The sequence below is a fragment of the Formica exsecta genome, unplaced genomic scaffold (genome assembly GCF_003651465.1).
Source record: "Formica exsecta isolate Colony F162 unplaced genomic scaffold, ASM365146v1 scaffold120, whole genome shotgun sequence".
NCBI lineage: Eukaryota > Metazoa > Arthropoda > Insecta > Hymenoptera > Formicidae > Formica > Formica exsecta.
This window is the reverse complement of record NW_021848537.1, coordinates 4204584-4222494: the sequence shown is the minus strand read 5'-3', so window position 1 is coordinate 4222494 and position 17911 is coordinate 4204584. Positions and strand designations below refer to the sequence as shown.

The 17911-nt window shown below is 30.3% G+C and overlaps 2 protein-coding genes across 10 annotated transcripts in view; both read right to left on the bottom strand.

The window, feature by feature from the left end:
- The window catches only part of LOC115243012, a 58417-nt gene extending 48066 nt beyond the window's left edge, over positions 1 to 10351 (bottom strand). The window contains exons 1-3 of one of the 8 annotated variants that reach the window (XM_029819675.1): positions 10255 to 10351; positions 4425 to 5461; positions 3253 to 3407 (exon numbers count right to left, since the gene is read on the bottom strand). In XM_029819675.1, the coding sequence (XP_029675535.1) occupies positions 3253 to 3331 (79 nt within the window). In that variant the 5' untranslated portion in view covers positions 3332 to 3407; positions 4425 to 5461; positions 10255 to 10351. Of the gene's footprint in view, positions 1 to 3252; positions 3408 to 4424; positions 5462 to 7760; positions 8069 to 10254 lie in introns of those variants that run through there. The other 7 variants (XM_029819661.1, XM_029819682.1, XM_029819690.1 and 4 more) reach the window with 7 other exon arrangements.
- A 756-nt stretch (positions 10352 to 11107) lies between these two features.
- On the bottom strand, positions 11108 to 17896 carry LOC115242929 (renin receptor). Of its 2 annotated transcripts, XM_029819564.1 has the most exons (9): positions 17736 to 17896; positions 17328 to 17455; positions 16836 to 17075; positions 16203 to 16511; positions 15961 to 16047; positions 15100 to 15183; positions 13731 to 13934; positions 12340 to 12448; positions 11108 to 11543 (listed from the first exon to the last, which is right to left on the bottom strand). In XM_029819564.1, the coding sequence occupies exons 1-9, from the start codon at positions 17776 to 17778 to the stop codon at positions 11464 to 11466; spliced, it is 1284 nt and encodes a 427-aa protein (XP_029675424.1). In that variant the 5' UTR covers positions 17779 to 17896; the 3' UTR covers positions 11108 to 11463. The 2 variants fall into 2 exon arrangements, with proteins under 2 accessions (XP_029675424.1, XP_029675417.1); XM_029819557.1 differs by lacking the exon at positions 13731 to 13934.
- Positions 17897 to 17911: the final 15 nt, after the last annotated feature.

Here is a 17911-nt window from a genome sequence, read left to right as displayed (position 1 = left end):
TTTTATAAATAAATTCTTAGGATTAACGTGATCTCTTGAAGATAGAAATATTTCGGAAATTCTTAACACAATTATTCATTTTTTAACTGCAAAGAATTGAATCTGAATCCGATTTTTTTCATCAAAAAGTTTTGGAGTACATTCTGGAGTATATTAGTGTTTATTCTAATTTTTATGTCGACTTGTTGTAATATTTGCATTTTAAGATAATTTACTTTGTAAAAGACAAGTTTATCTTGCGTAAACATCGTATAATTCTTTAATGTTTCGCAATATGATAAAAATGTGCATTCTTTTATATCTGTATGCATTTCTTTTTTATTCGACAGCAGTTCGCAGAACCATAAGAATGTTGAATATATTAAAGATCTCTTCTCGACTGGCAAAATAAAAATATGTCTTCGCTTAAAAGAATTATGACGTGACAAAAAAAACAAACGAATTTAATTGTTTTACCGCTATAATAAACGTCATTTTTCTAATATTCTGTAAGATTTATATTTTCAGAAAATGTAAAATATTTGAGAGAGGATCTAATCATTTTTAATGTTTAAAAAGACATATAAGAATGATAGATGTGGGAAATTAAGAATTCTCATTTTCAACGACGAGAACAAAACATGTTTCCTCATCTGACGAAAAGATAAGAGAAGAGCGCATGGATTTGATTTATTTATCACGTCACAAAGTCAAACACGTGACGCGGTGGCACGTGGTGACTGTGTTACTTCCTCGTCAGGTAATTCTGAAGTGGAAGCGACATCGATAGTGTCCGCTGGAAATTGTGGAACGTGCTACGGAGCATAACAACCTTGAACTTGAAGCCGCGGAGAACCGCAGAAAATTTCATTAACCACAACGATGACGACGTTCCGCTTCTGATTACCGAAATCTACAAATACGACCTAGATGTGCTATACAAATAACACATTCAACTCTCATTCAAAACTCGCGCTGATCATTAAATTAAAAGCATAATATGTTTTAGAGCTCGGGACATTACATTTCAGATGTGATAGAAAATGTTATATTCAACGCAATATTAATAAAATAAATAAAAATTTAATATATAAGATTATTTATCTCTTTTTCTCATATATACGTTATCAAAAAATTTCCAAAGTCAATAAGATCAGTTTATATATATATATATATGGTCTTTTAAGTCATGGTAAATAAATATATATATATATATATTTGAGTATAACAAAATCATTCTTTTTAAAATATTTATCTTTAGAACTTTTGGAATCTCTCGAAATTCAAGAACATGAATCACATCATGTTCTTTTGTTTGTGTAGGTCGCAGTTTAAAAATATACAAATATTTACATCTTGCATATTTTTAAAGTCTTAAAGGTAAAATGCTTCAATGTCAAGGATAAGTTGTTTTTGCGTTTTCACGAAGGCTGACGATAAGGAATGCGTGACAGCGAAAGCATAGTTGAAATAAAGATCGTTATATAGTTAATTGCTTATTATCACGTGTCAATAATGTAATTCTTCAGTTATCACTCCTTCCCTTGTATAATTCACTGTATTAGATTAGATTACTCGAAAAATTTATGCCTCGTCATGCGAAAATGTATTATTTTTTTAAAATTTAATGTTTCAATGACGGATGTTTTTCAAATATTAGTTAAATCGATCATATGAGCAAAGTTATAAACATTTTCGTCATAAATAAAATAGAAAGAATATACTTGCAATCCCTTAAATGGGACAAATAAAAGATCGCATTTAAAAATCCTAATTACAAATCTAATTCTAAACTTCTAATAAAATAACAAATAACCAAAAAATTTCAAGATTTCAACGTGACTTCGATTACTTTAATAACCTCACGCATTTTTTTGCTACCATGAAATTTTTCCAATAAATATATTAAATTCCCGCGAGAAAAATCAGTGTAAAATTATCGATGAGCAATTGACCAGTAGACAATCGCAGGTATCGGTAGTAGATTATATAATATAATGCTGACGACACATAATTATACTGATTTTTTCATATAGATAAAGTCTATTAAATCATGCTGAGCAATAGTATCTGCTCGTTAGATCGAATAAAACCGATATCTAGATCGAATAAAATGCCTCTGGATATTTTCGTAAAACTTATTAATTATTTATGACGGAATAATATTGCATTCTCTTTCTCTCTCTCTCTCTCTCGTTAAAACTTATCAGGTATTATCCGTCGCACTTGATATTTCCAATAAAACATTTTATTTTGTCATAAAAAATAAAATGTTCTCAAAATTTTTGAAAAACTAGAATTTTCCGAAAAATATTAAGAATTTTGTACATTAAATGATAAAAGAAATTCTCTGAGAAATTTATTCAAAAATTTACAAAACAAACTGATGTCGTGTAATTTTATTTAAAAAGGAATTTAAAATTAAAATGTTTAATGCTAAAAATAGATCTCAGACGAGTCATATGATGGCGAGGTTTGATTTTGTGGTGCTGTTCATTTACTGATCTTATCTGCTGCGTGCGAATGAGTCCCGTAAATGACGTGGATATTTATTTGCCATCGAAATTAGTAGCAGCGAAATGCACGCACAAATCCCTATAATTGCATGTATAAACGTACGAGCTGATCGACTCGATATTTAATGAGCGTATTATCAGCCAAATCAACATGTATGTTTTGGCGAACGCGTTCCGGCGAAATTTTTCCCTTGCAATCGTTTAAAATTTAACACAATATGTGTATTTCAACTAGTATACGCGAGTAAGAAAATGCACAATTAATGAATCGTACGATCTATGTGGAAGAATGATACAGAATATCTCTCTCGGATATAAGAACGCTCGTTATATATAAAAAGCCGATTTATTCTTATTATCTTATATCTTATTATTCTTATATTTTGTTATCTGACCGCGTCACCTTTTACGTCGTAAAATGTCGTTTACGTAAGTAACAATCGCCTCCATGTCTTCTCGATTCAAACGGATACTATGTGTATCTCTAATCTTATTTAAAGATACGGAGTTCGAACATTCCGTACATTGATGCAATCGTCCGCGCATATAATCAAATATATAGATGTACAATAAATATAAATAAAAGATAAATATTATTGTGATTACAACACACGTATGTCGATAAGAAATCTTTGTTTGTGCGACGTAGTTTCGCCAAAATATAATTTGAGATTGTTTTATTAGAAATCTTTTTTATTCATTTTTTTGCAAAACGATACCATTTTTACGGAATAAAAAATTTGGGAAAAAGACTTACCGATGCCTTCGACGAGGTAGCGATCCTTGGCATCCATATTTGTAAGCTCGGTGACACTCACAACTATTCTGACGCTCATCGTCCTGTCTGCTCTCGTCAAGTCCCGCGAAGCGTCGCGACGTCAGGCATCCGGCGTCCTTCGCCGTTGCGATCACCTGATTCACAAATATAGCGTTATTTCTTGTGACACTTAGGTGTTGTTAAGTTTTCTTAGCGAATACGATGTAAAGAGACCATTAAAACTTTTCTGATATTTGCAATATCTTAATCCACACGAATAGCAGTTCCAATTCCAATCCTCGTCTTTAATTAGAAATATATTTGATATGTATATTATAGAACAATAGCGGAGAATTTTTAGCCTGATTTATGTTTAATTCTGACATCTTAGTTTTAAAGATTGATTTTTTGACTAATGTGGACAAATTTTCTCCATAATTAAGATATAAATGTCATACACATCAAACTCATTAACTCATATTTAAATATAAAGATAAAAAATATTACGTTTAATAAAGAAATCCAAATTATTAGACAAATAACGTATAAAATGTCAAGATTGCTTTTATTTTTTATTGAAATTATATTTTTATATTTGTGTTAAACTTAAAAACGCAAAAATATTTCCAACTGTTCAATTTTCAAAACCGAAAACAAAGCCGTATAAAAATTTTCATTGCTTATTTTAACTTTATTTCTGCAGACGAAAATTCGGCTTAAATTCAACAAAAAATCTGCATTTAATAACGATTCGGAATATTCTTTATAAAAAATATTTTTGTAAATTATATTAAAAATGAAAATATTTATATAAATTAAGTTAATATCGAAATTTAATTAGATATTAAACGATAAATTCATCAGAGTGCAGAAACAAAATTGCCCAATTTACCAATGCAAAAGTATCTGTTACATCGGGAAAAAAATCACTCGATCCGCGACAATTTGCGTCCGCGCGAACTGAAAGTCGCGACGAATCTGCGAGAGAGACATCGTGACTCTGGACACTTGAAACAGCAAAACAACAGCGTGAACAAATTCAATTCGAAATTTTAGGCGTGTATGTTCTCACGAATTTCCGCCTTCTCTCGCCGGAAGGCCACTCAAACGCGAACCAAAAAAATCCGCGAAAAGACGTGCCCGATGATATCTAGACAGGAAAAGACACTTACGACGTTTTGCGCAAGCAAGGTCCAAGTATCGCCTTTGAGCTTTGTTAGGTATTTTTTTCGAGAATGTCTGATGATATCTTTTTTTCAGTTTTATTTCTTCCGAGAAGCATGCGCGCGGATATCGTTTTAATTCAAATTTATTTCCGTAATAATTCAAGAATCAATGTTACGATGTTAGCTTGAATCGAGCAGAAAATTAAAATCGACGAAAGAGAGAAGAGACAAATCGAGAAAATGTTTGCTTTTCTCAATATTTAAAAAATTCGAATAAGATATTTGAAAAGAGATATTTATAAAAAATGAAGAATCATTCTATATCTTGACATTTAATTAGCATTTTTCACTTTTTTCACAATTTCTCTTTTATTTTTATATTTTATTTTCCGCATGTTATCTTTTTATTCAATATCGTCAATTTCTCATTTTAGTCAATTCCGTTTATCTCTATAACTTTTCTAATTTTGCTTATATACATTAAATATTATTCAATCCTCATTTTTTTCCCAAATTTTTCTCAGTTTTTCAGTTTCTCCGATTTTTTTCTCAGTGTTTCTCCCGTTTCTCATCTCTTTGCCAATCTCTCAGATTTATTAATTTCATCACCTTTCTTAACGTCTTAAGTTTCTTTCGTCTCTTTCTTTTTTCTTGATTCTGCGCCTCTTTCTCAATCCTTTAAATCCCGTTAAATAGTGGATTTGTTTATTCTCTTGATTTTTTTTTTCACCTTTTTTAATTTCTTCAGGGGATTCCGCTCTCTCGACTTATGAAACTCTTCGCTCTTCACTAGACTAGTAGAATCAATGGTGGCTTCAGCAACGATGTCTCGTTACGGACCTGCAGTGCGTTTTCCGCGATCCGTGACCTTGACAAGTTCCCCCAACGGTGTTGGTAGCAGTAGCAGTGGATCGACATTACGTAAAACCGAAGTCGCGATGCTTAATTCGTCGACCCAGCGTCGCGACGTCTCGCAATGTTCGCGCAAACAACTCCTTGACTATCATCCTCGTCTATCAGCGATCACGAAGTATCAATCTTCACTAAATCCGGAAATAGAAAGTGATTAGCTTCAAGAATAAGAAACGATCGATCAATGATCGAGAAGCAAAGAGAAGGAAAGCTATAAGAATAAATAAATCATTTCTCGGAGAATTTTTTTTCTTGAAAAAGATTTTTAAGAGAATCAAGGAAGAGAGGCAATTGTTATGCGAGAAAAAAAAGAGAGAGAGAGAGAGGTTTGTGTGTGTGTTCATCTTTCTCTTTGATATAGATTAGACTATTCATTGACATTCTCTCTTCAAAAGTGTTTTCAAAATATTCTTAGAATACCTTCGAAAAAATTCTTTAAAATAGTCTCTTCATATATAATTATTTTCTCAGTAATTCTTAATTATTAATAACTCTTCCTTCCAAATTCTTTCATCAAGTATCTTTTCACAAAAATATTCATCAAAAGCTTCTTTTTGAAAAGTATTGTTATTTAAAGAATTATTCTTCGACAACATTTCCTTTCGTGAATTTTTTTGCCGAGTCTTTTTAAGAAATGTTTCTTTTATAAGAAATGTCTCGATAAACATTTCTTGTTGAAATAGTCTCTTTTCTGTGAGATACATATATATTTTTTTTTTAAAAGAGAAAAACGTGTTAAAGTTCCAAGGATATCTTTTTAATGAAACTTCTTTACGAATTTTCTATTTCCTATAAAGTTGATTGATCATCGCTTTTTTTCGGAAATGAATCGAGAAATGTCTCACTGTCTTAATATTATAATTCAATATATCGATTTGTTTAAATCTTTCCAAGTTATAGATTAGCCGTTTTCATGCAGGCCGTCTAAGTTTCTAAGTTATTTCAAATAATCATTAAACTAATTAATATTCCCCGCACGCACTGGCTCTTACGCGCGCGCAAATCACGTAAATCATTCAACTAACAAATTATGTTTTCTTATTGTTCGACGTGTGGAAGAAAACAGTACTTATTCGCAAATAAACATTTTCTTTTATTACAACACTATTCCGATTGTTATACAATTTTAAACATTTTCTAAAAACATTAGTACATATATACATGTAGTATATTACAATTCGATCATTAATAGCCATCTTCGAATTTTGTGATTTCCAAGAACTTAATTTCTCATTAAAGTTCGAAGCTTTTATCTCTTTCATCAGTCCTAAATATATAAAACTATCTCTGTGTAAGAATTTTAATGATTATTTGATATAGGCGTTGTGTGTTATATATATATTCTAACGTGAACAAAACAAAATTATTTTCTCTTGAAATATATATGTAAATATACATATATATTAATTTTTTTTATATATAGTCTCATTATTTTTCTTTAAAATATTTTCTGTTTTCTTCCTTTTTTTATAATTTTTGACTTTTTCCTTCTTTTATACATCTAAAAAAATTTTACGGGAACATTGTATCGACGATACTTGACGAGAAATCCGATCCTACATGTATATTTTATATTATTATAAATTACATCGAGACAAATATCGATTGATCCAATAAAAGATAATATTTTCCTAGATCGGTGATCGCCGGTGCAATAAGTATGTTTACAAGATTGCGATCGACCACGTGGTGGATGCAGAATTACAGGTATGACTGGTCTCGAAGTAGCACGACAATGTGCGTATCACGTGATTTTCTCCGGTCCCGCAGGGCGTAAAATGTGCACTTTTCCGCAATAATCAATCAATCTCAAATTTTTACGATCCTTTTAAAATTCTGCAATGAATTTATTTTTAAAATGGGGATTAATATATAAATTCACATAATTATTCATATAATCTTACTTTACACGATAATTTAATGAAATTTTCGTAAGAAACAGTTATGTTTTAACACAAACAAGAATTGTTGAATCAAGTTTCTCAAAGAGTAAGTTAAATATTTGAAAATGCAAATACAGAAGTAGTTTGAGAAAGAGTATTATAGAGATTCTCTTAAATTTATTAGATGCTAAATAAAATTTAAATCACACACACATATAAACTTAATTCGTCATTTAAAACTAATACTGTTAAAACTTATTAAATTTCCGCCCGTAAATCTTATTAAAATCTATTAAACTAAATATCTCGCAATAAAAAAAAATCTGTCAAAAAATTGCACGGCGGTCATGCTATTATTCCTTTCATTTGATTTGCCACATCTGACAATTAAATTTCTGCTCGCACGTTATTAAGACGATCAATTTTAAACTTTTGGGATGTTGTCTACAAAATTTAGTCAAATGCAGCAAAATTAGCATTTGTTCGAAATCAGGATTGTGTCATAAGTTCACTTCAAATCATTTTCATATTTTTCTATACAACAAACCCTTATTTTTCCACACTATCACTGCGAGACATCCCTTGGATCAAAAGTTCTTTCGTGATTGGACCTGACACAATTTTTCGTACGCAATAACAATAATAACAACAAACAACACACCCGGATGACAATCTCGCTGCGCGACTAACGCGTAACGAAGAAAATAAATAAATCGCGCTGGAAAAAGAGAACGACAATCAATGCGCAGGCGGCAGGACTACGCGACAAGAATCTCGGGAGAACCTGCGACAGCCGTATATACGTCAGACTAGCGGAAAGCCAGACGTTCGCCGTCGTAACGACAGGTGTTGTTGGAGAACTTAAGGTGGGGTGGGTACGCAACGAGAGCGTAGGTAGAGGGGATCGTATCGAGCCGAAAGTGGGGTGAAAACCTTCGTCGAGAGGAGTCGACCTCAGATCTTACTACGCGCAGCATCTATATATCATGGATCCTTGATACGACTCGGATCTCAGATAGAGATATTTTGTACTGGTTATCTCAGAAAAAAAAAAGAAGAAAAATTAAGAGATGATTGCGAAGAGAATTTAATCGCATTCCTACGTGCGTTATTGTTTTTCGACTTTTTACTTTCCAAATTCTTTTTTCTCTCTTTTTAAATTTAACTTTATCTCGTATTTCTTTAGATATCAATTATTAAGAAATATATATCGCGTGACAAAAGTAACGATCTAACGTATTTATTTATTTATTATATGCATTTAAAATTAAATCAGACTCACATACACACATGCATATATATTAATTTATTGTGTAATTATTATAAAATTATAAACAACATTTCGCGAATTTTTAATATGATTCAGAGATTTTTGTATAATATTTTGCACCATATATATATCAAATACATTTATCGCATTTTAATCATTAAGAAGCATCGCACAAGAATAAGACTGATTCGATGTGATACTATATCTTTTGATTATCTCAAGTAAATAAAATCATAATTAACTCTTGCCTGTACTAATCTACATGTATCATATGTTCATGAAATAAATCTGATCTCTATAAAAACTCCGTACAGAGATTTATACATTTAAAGAATTATATTTATTTCTTGAGTAAAACTATATTATATAACAATAGAGTTTAAATAGAATTATATATACATATAGAAATGTAAAATGCATGATACCGCTAGAAATGGACTGAAAGAGCTTCAGATGGCGCGTATCATTGTCGAGGATCATCAATAACACGATTGTCAATCATTAAGAAGCTGATAATAATCGCATATTGTTATGAACATAAAAAGTGATAAAAAACGATCAAAATCATTGATTATGTTTGATTTTATATTGCGCATTTTGAAATTTAAATGTTTAACAATATAACAAAAATTTTATAACTAATGAACTTAATAATGACAAAATAAAATTAATATATAATAATAAAGCAATAATAAAATTATAAATCCATTAAAGTAAAAAATAGCATCATTGATTTGTTGAATTGAGAATAAGCAAAGAGTGATAAATCTTATGAATTAATAAATTAATTTATAAATTCAATAAATTAAAGTAGAAATATTTATCAAAAAAGAGGGGCTGTAATAATATAAAATTGAAAAAATTAATAGATTATTTGGAAATATTATGTAATATATTATATTTATATTAAACATATTTAAACTTTATTAAAAAAAATAAAAATTAAATTCTGCCATCAAAACTAATGTCTTTAAAATATCAGAAGGGAAGATTTATTATATTTAATTGTTAGAAATGTGAATTAAAATGCGCGATATAATTATCTGTAAAATGTATCACGACATTTATATGCTCACATATACACACACACACACGCCTAGAAAATATAATCGCGGACTTGACTAATAATATACGAATCCATTGAAACAAGTATTTCAAGGTAAGATACTTAGAAAAAATCAGAGATATTATAATAAGTTGTGTAATCGCGGTGTAGAAAGAGAGAGAAAGAGAGAGAGAGAGAGAGAAAATGGACATATTAAAATTATATATATTACAATGTTAATAAATTTATGTATACTGTATATATATACATCAAGTATCTCTCTTTTACCATATAAGATATTTTTATCCGAAATTTGTTATTCTAATTAAGCATCATAAATTTATGAGCATAATATATCTAAGCATTTATTAACTCACTTTCCTGCCTTCGATTGCTCTTTTTACACCAACTTGATGCTGAAGCCACAATAATCTACGAGGTCAATATCCTAGTTTGATATAACTAATAGAGTTCTCCATCTGAGTAATAGAATTCACTTTCTCAAAGATATGAAATTAAAAATTTTAATGCATTTCAGAAGGTACTTTAATGATTAACACTCGAAACGATCAAAACTAGAGGAAATTTTAACTCGCGACGCTATGGCTTCATCATACTCGCTAGTTCAGATATAAATATATCAAAGCAACACGAGCGATAGAACATCCGATTAATCGAATGCTACGGCAATCGCTCGTCTTCCGTCTCGGTACATTCGGTACTCACCTGCCTGGGCGAAATTTTGATTTTCGGCGAATAAAATACGTGAGAGATGAGGAGCGATCGTTGCACCGATGCGACACGACTCGATATGGCACGATATGAAGTTTCGCGCGTATTCGAGTTCGTCAGGTAGCGTAAACGCGTCTGTCGCGCACGAATGATCCAAGTTTTATTCGGTTTTTTCGCGAGACTTTAAACTTTATTTTTTATTTAATTTTACTTCGCATTTATAAATATGCAAATAATTCTCAATCTAAGGAGTAATTTCAATAAATGTACACTAAAAAAGGAATTATTTGTGCCGGGATGCGCGCCGTACAAAATTATAAATCGCAAGCTACGTTCAAAAGTCACGTGACATGCGCACTCTGACGTTTGCCGCATCGCGCGTCCTTTTCGCGCGGCAAAATTGAAAGTACGTTGTGTATGCCGCACAAAATTAAACAACATAGAAATAGCTAATTTGTACGCGTACTTTGATTAAGATATTATGATTAAACACTTGATCTCCAGCATTTCTGATATTCATACGTGTACACAATTTATTTTTGACACAAAATGAAAAATGAACAAAGTGAAAAATTGATATGATTATGCATTATCGCAAGGAACAAGGTGAAATAAACCACGTAATGACACGTCACATGTCGCTTGCGTTAATTTAACAAGCGGAATTTTTACAAATCGAATATCACACATACAGAGATAAAAAAATTGCTATAAATCTCGGGGAAATAAGATTTTAATGCTGCAGACAACCGATTTCTATTTTTTTGCGACATTAGAAACGCAACATATGTCATAAGAGTTATTTTCGAATGTTACGGCATTGGAGATTTAATTCATTGGGATTACATTTTTAACGATAAAAATTCTTTAATTTGGATGATTACATTGTATTTGGGATAACCAATTTTTTTATTGGCTCTCAAGGGAATATACAAATTTGCGCAACTCTTATAATGTAACAATTACTTTGTCACATATGATTGAATGAAATGAGATATAATTATATATTTGCTACTTAATGTGTAGCTCTGATAAAGTTGAGTCGATCAATTTACAGAATCTACATGATACGGAAATATGTAATAAACGTTGCTATTTGAATTCTCTCCAGCTAGCTAATAAATTACGCATACAGGAGTGCTCCGATAAGTATACTTCGCACAGAACACATATCACAAAATTGCAATTATATATATTCACACTTTAATTGTCTTTCTTCATTCGGTTCGATGTCATTCTGTAAATGATAGAGTCCCGTCCTGGATCCATATCCGCGATGGCGACTGAAAATATCAAGACTTGACTATCGCTTTCGAGAGAGGATTTTATCATCGAGAGATTTATACTATGATTAAATACCAAAGAAAACTTATCTCAGCACACAATTCTTGGCTTCTGTTTATGAAATCTTTCTAACACAAATATGTATATCTGAGATTTTTAAAACTAATATCTTTTAAAGCCATCAAAGCTATTAAGCATTCCACATTAAAACTTCCGTTTTCTCACTATAGCCAAATTGGACTATAATGTAAAAAACGAGAAATTTTATGAATTTTTTTCGTTCCCAATTTTTTTCTAGACATCGAAGTAAATTTTGTATATTATCTCACGTTGAATATAATATAAATTTATAAAATATATAGCAAACTTTTTTTTTTTATTCCTGCATAGATAAATGCACATATAACTTACATATAATCTCTCAATATGTGACCTATATTTCCAGCAAAATAGACTAAACTTATGATAATTAATCGAAATTTGCTATTTATTAACTCACAAATCAAAAAGTCTTTGATATATTCTGACAAAGTGATACAAATAAATTAATTTATTTCAATGTATTTCGCAAAAAAAAATTCATTAAATTTCTCACTTTTGACATCATAATTAAATATGATTGCAATGAAAAAAACCAAGAGCCTTATAATCAGAATTTTAAAGATTTTTCATTTTAAATATTATTTCTCAAGTATACTTCGCATTTGCACAAAATTTCGTCATATATTCAAAATAAATCACTCTAATCTCCAGGCATTGGGCTAAATACGATTTGACATCCAAGAAAATACGTACTGCAAATGGCTAACAGCGAGAAGAAGAAAATAACACCGAACCATAGCAGTATGTTGAAGATGACAGGATAGTTTTCTGTATAAGTTTTCGCACGACCGGAAAATTCAGGCTGAAACAGAAAAATTGATGTAACGCCGAACAGACAAGAGCAATCTACGAGGAACCTACAAATTTCCATCTTGTAAAAATGCCTTTATAGTATACCTGCTAAATTTACTAAATAGCAATCTACGCCTTTTACACACTTTGCTCGAACGAGTGAGGTCAAAAAAATTCAGCGAAATATTGATGCACAAAGAGCTTCCCTTAATTTAACATATGTAATTCAAAGATCTAGGACTCGTCAACAAGATTCACCCTTGATACTTGCTAAGCAATTAATTATTTTCCACCAGAAAGTTTCAATTAAAAATTGTCACACTTGTAAATTTATCGTCATTAAAATATACACATGCAATATCGAACACGGCAAACCTTCATGCAAAGTTATAATTTTGCACTTGAGAAGAAGAAGGAAACAAGCTTGAAATTATAAGTTCTCTATCATACATATTTATATATATAATAATATTAATATAAACTAATAATTAATTTTCTTTGTGTAAAAAGTAACTCCTTGAACTTACATCCTTCTGTTTCTCAGATACGATAAAAAAATTCGCTATAAAAGTCGCTGCCTAACTAAAAAAATCACTATAACTAAGCGTCATATAAGCATTAATTAACAAGCAAATAGCTTGAATGCAAGCAGCTTCAATGCAAGCAAAAGTCATGTAATTAAAAGTTTTTAAAAAATTGAAGCTGAATTGGGGATAAGTGTTGAAAAATTTTTTGTTAATTTTGTTTGGCATTACTAGAGTATTTCATAAACACTAAATTAATCTCCTTACAACTCAGGTGTTCTAATATCCTGTATATAAGGTTTGACAGAACGAAAACAATGGAAGGGCCCAGGAAAGAATTTGACAAGTCATATTTTTGCAATTTTTCCACAATTTTAAATTTATAAAAACTTTATTTTTATCTAGTACATTTTAATTTTGCTTTTTAATTATTTGAACTTATTTAAATTCTTTTATTTCAATCCTATCTCTCTTGATTGCAACATGAATGTAGAGTTATATCTATTAAGTTTTGTTTTTATCTTGATTTTTCTCTTCGTAAATTTATTTATTAAATTTTCATGACATTTATAAATTTGTTTTTTTCTCTTGATATATCATATATATCCTATATAATCTTAATTTTACGAAATCAATAAAATAAATATTATGTCATCGCAATGGCATCAAAATGTGAAAATTAAATTTAAAAAAAAGAAATAAAAAAAAAAGATAGACCTATCTAATTTTCTCCTAGACCCATCGATTGTGATGCATGTTAATATGTACCTGTCCTTTTGTCTGTGTGTTAATATCTATCTTATACTCCTTATTAACGGAGTCCAGGTCGGACTTTTCCGACGTCCCGCTATCATCCTGAACGCCCGTACGTTCAGTAGTGTTGTCGACAGTGTTGGACTCGCTAGTACTATTCATACTATTTTTCTCTTCTTCACCATTTTTATTACTTTGCCCGTCTCGTTCGCCGTCTTGCTACAATCAGTGTTGTTCAGTATCTCAGTAGTGGTTAAAGCACCAGTTTTCAAGACTCTGAAGATACCAGAACTTCAAGGCTTTAATTCCACGAGTATTTTGATTGATTTATTTTGAACTTTAAATTTTATTCATTTTCAGAATATTATTTTAGCAGATAGCTAAATAGCATATATTTAAATTTATCAGTGAAGATCGAAAAATATTAGCGACAATCTATTCGACGATCAATTTATCGAGCTTTTATTTACATAAAAATTTAAGAATATTAAAATATCAAGAATTTGATAAGTATCTCTGTTTTGCCGAGCTTCAAAAACTTGCTAAAAAAATTCCACAAATTAGAGAAATTATACGACGGAAATTCTAAAAAAAAGGGGAACACGATGTAGATAGATATCGGCCGGTTGATGACAAGTAAGTTTGTAAGTTTTCGTTGATTAGAGTATTTCGAGTAATTCGTCGTGTTCGCGAGATTCATGCAAAAAACTACTAAATACTCTAAATCGGTCGACAGTGTTGGACTCGCTAGTACTATTCATACTATTTTTCTCTTCTTCACCATTTTTATTACTTTGCCCGTCTCGTTCGCCGTCTTGCTACAATCAGTGTTGTTCAGTATCTCAGTAGTGGTTAAAGCACCAGTTTTCAAGACTCTGAAGATACCAGAACTTCAAGGCTTTAATTCCACGAGTATTTTGATTGATTTATTTTGAACTTTAAATTTTATTCATTTTCAGAATATTATTTTAGCAGATAGCTAAATAGCATATATTTAAATTTATCAGTGAAGATCGAAAAATATTAGCGACAATCTATTCGACGATCAATTTATCGAGCTTTTATTTACATAAAAATTTAAGAATATTAAAATATCAAGAATTTGATAAGTATCTCTGTTTTGCCGAGCTTCAAAAACTTGCTAAAAAAATTCCACAAATTAGAGAAATTATACGACGGAAATTCTAAAAAAAAGGGGAACACGATGTAGATAGATATCGGCCGGTTGATGACAAGTAAGTTTGTAAGTTTTCGTTGATTAGAGTATTTCGAGTAATTCGTCGTGTTCGCGAGATTCATGCAAAAAACTACTAAATACTCTAAATCGGAAAAAAAAACACTGTCAATCAAGTAATAGTTCATGCAATGTAATTCGACACGATACCTTGACGAAAAAATTATTAATGTCTGAACTAATTGGCGCTCCCTTTGCACCACCAGTGGATTTAACACTGTTAGTCTTATAAGCCTACAAAATATCCCGTAATAATTATAAAAATGGTACAGATAAAGTATAGATAGATTTTAGTGAACTACTAATATTGCGATTCTATGTTTAACAGTTCCGAATAATTGGAGTTAACTGTTGGTGATTGTTAAATTACAATTAATCTATATTTCACAATTCCTTCCTATTATAATACCAAATAAGAAAATAAAAAAAACTAATCAATTAGCAAAAAGTATGATACTTACTTAGAAAAGTCAGTTATAAAATTTGCTGTTTTATAAATGTTTAATAAAATATATTATATATTGTGGCAATATCATAAAATAACTGGAATAATACAGTAAATAATTTGAAATTGTAAATGATTATTTTTCTTCTTGTACAGAAAATTTAATAAAACATAAATGAATAGAAAATTTTTATAATTATATATTTTCTCATAGTTCAATCTCAATGCATTTATTTTTACTTTATTCAAATATTTATTTTTTTAATGTTCTCTTTATTTTAATAATGAAATAAGAATTGTCTCCACAAATTATATGTATGTATTTTCTCAACATATGTATCATTTGGATGAAAGTGTAATTATAATGTAACTATATGTAATTACATTGATAATTAAGAAGACCGTTATCAATTTTTCAATTCTGTTTAAATATTGCTATAGATCTTCTTTAAAATTTTTTTTTCTCAATCAATACTCCCAAATATTTTCACATAGTTTTATGTTTGAAACATAATAAAGAGATTGTAAAATGCATATAGAATTTAAGACAGTATATTAACGCTTACCGGAGTGTCTCTGCGCTGCCTCTCAAGAATCACGGAGCGGGCGTTCCTCACCTTACTGGCGTCATTCGTAAATGCCGAAATAACAACCTAGAATGGACATCCGGAAGTATTTAAATATGAAAATCTATAATTGTATTTACATACAACAATTAACATAAAAATAGACTAACAATTAGTAAACAATCAAGGAACCAATACAAATTATGATTATTACAAATAAGATCCCGAATAAATTGACATACCTTGCCATCATAAGCATTCACAAAAGCCTTAGATACATGTTCCATTGCATCATTCAGTAACATATACGCCTCGTTGGCCATTGCCGAGGTGTTCCCATGAAGCTCCACGACTGCTGTAAGCGTCGACACCACCAGCCAATAGACATCTGTGCCAGAGTCATGTTTTTTCGCAGAGGACGCATTGTCAGCAATAGCATGAAGGAGTTGCATCTCCTCGACAAATTTGCGATCCTCCTCGATTTCCAAGTTTAGAAACTTTAATTTCTCTATGTTAGTTGGCTTCAGTTCGCCGAGAGCCGATTGGCCTAGCTATATTTAAAAGATATTATTCAGAATATAATTAATAAAAAATTAAAAAGCAAAACAAAATATAGATATAAAGTAAAAGTACTGATTACTAAATCTTCTCTTAAAAGACAGAAAGAGATAGAATGGAAACAAAAAAAGGAAGAAAAAGAGCAAAGAGACACTATAATATTATAGTAATATCAACATACACTTAAAAAAAAGTATATCTTTTATATAATGAAGATATTAATGCATACATATTTAATAATGAGATATTAAATTACTTAGGAATGTAACGTCTAAGAAATTTTTTTTAACTAATTCTTTATCTAGTTTAATACTTACAGCATCAACTCCATCGCTTAAGTTAATTCTGACCAAAGTATTATCATTGCTTCGTTCCTCTATTCTGCTTCTAATTGCTTGCCAGGTAGTCTCTTCCATTTCATCAACAATCAAAGAATATGTGATTTTGTTCTTGTCTTCCATAGGAGGTAACATCTCTATTCCATCACACGCTATAACAACCAATGCTTGGGGAATTGAAAACGGATCCCAAATAGCAATGTTATGATCCGCATCCTTCTGTAAAATCACAAATATTTAGTAAAAATCTTCAAATATAATGTAGATATAATATTCAAAACAAAAACTTTAGAGATCCCAAGTTTCAAAGATAGAGCTTTGAAGAATTTAGTTCTTTTTATTGATTCAATAAAACAAAAATTTAAAACTTTTCATAATTTAAATGTTTTACATATTTGCAAAGCTCTGCGACACATCTAAGAATTTATACAGTCAAACATTTCCATTAAAAGATTAAGGATATTTATGTACCTGTTTTCCAGTATAACCAAGAGCTGCGGATAAGACCTCCTTGAGACTGCTTTGCTCAATCTCTCCATTTACAATGAATTCTACACTATTAGGTGAATGAAGGACGACGAATTCACCACTGGCATAAACTAAAAGCAAATACAGGGATAAGACAGTCAAAATGTAAAAACAAGTGCATTAAATAAACAAACAAATTTTTAACAAATTTAGAAGTTTAGAATACTTGAAAAGTTCATGAAAAGATCTCACTGTAAAATAAGTTTGAATATATTTCTGGATGTTTATAGTTCTGAATGTTGGCTTGCTTTGGAAACGAATTGATTTTCGCAGCCAGAAATTCAATCACGGCAAACTTGAAACATTTCGATCGTTTTCAAAAAGTTATCTTAAAAGTAAAGAAAGAATTACCTGTGGCAAGGATGGCGAAAAGAAACGACAATTGTCGAAACATTGTTGTTCGAGAAAACTATTAAATTCGGAAGACACTCCCTTAAAGTCGATCAATTTCGGACATGATCATGTGACAACGTCAGGTCAGATCACATGTGACTATAGATATATAAGAATACATTGCCTTCCATGCT

What these genes read in the sequence shown, in the direction of transcription:
- LOC115242929 (XM_029819564.1), bottom strand. Translation starts at nt 17,778, where the DNA reads ATGTTTCGACAATTGTCGTTTCTTTTCGCCATCCTTGCCACAG. An exon ending in GGCAGCGCAGAGACACTCCG is followed by an intron (nt 15,184 to 15,960) that starts GTAAGCGTTAAT and finishes GATATTTTGTAG; the next exon opens with GCTTATAAGACTAACAGTGT. An exon ending in CTCGCTGTTAGCCATTTGCA is followed by an intron (nt 11,544 to 12,339) that starts GTACGTATTTTC and finishes TGATATTTTCAG; the next exon opens with TCGCCATCGCGGATATGGAT.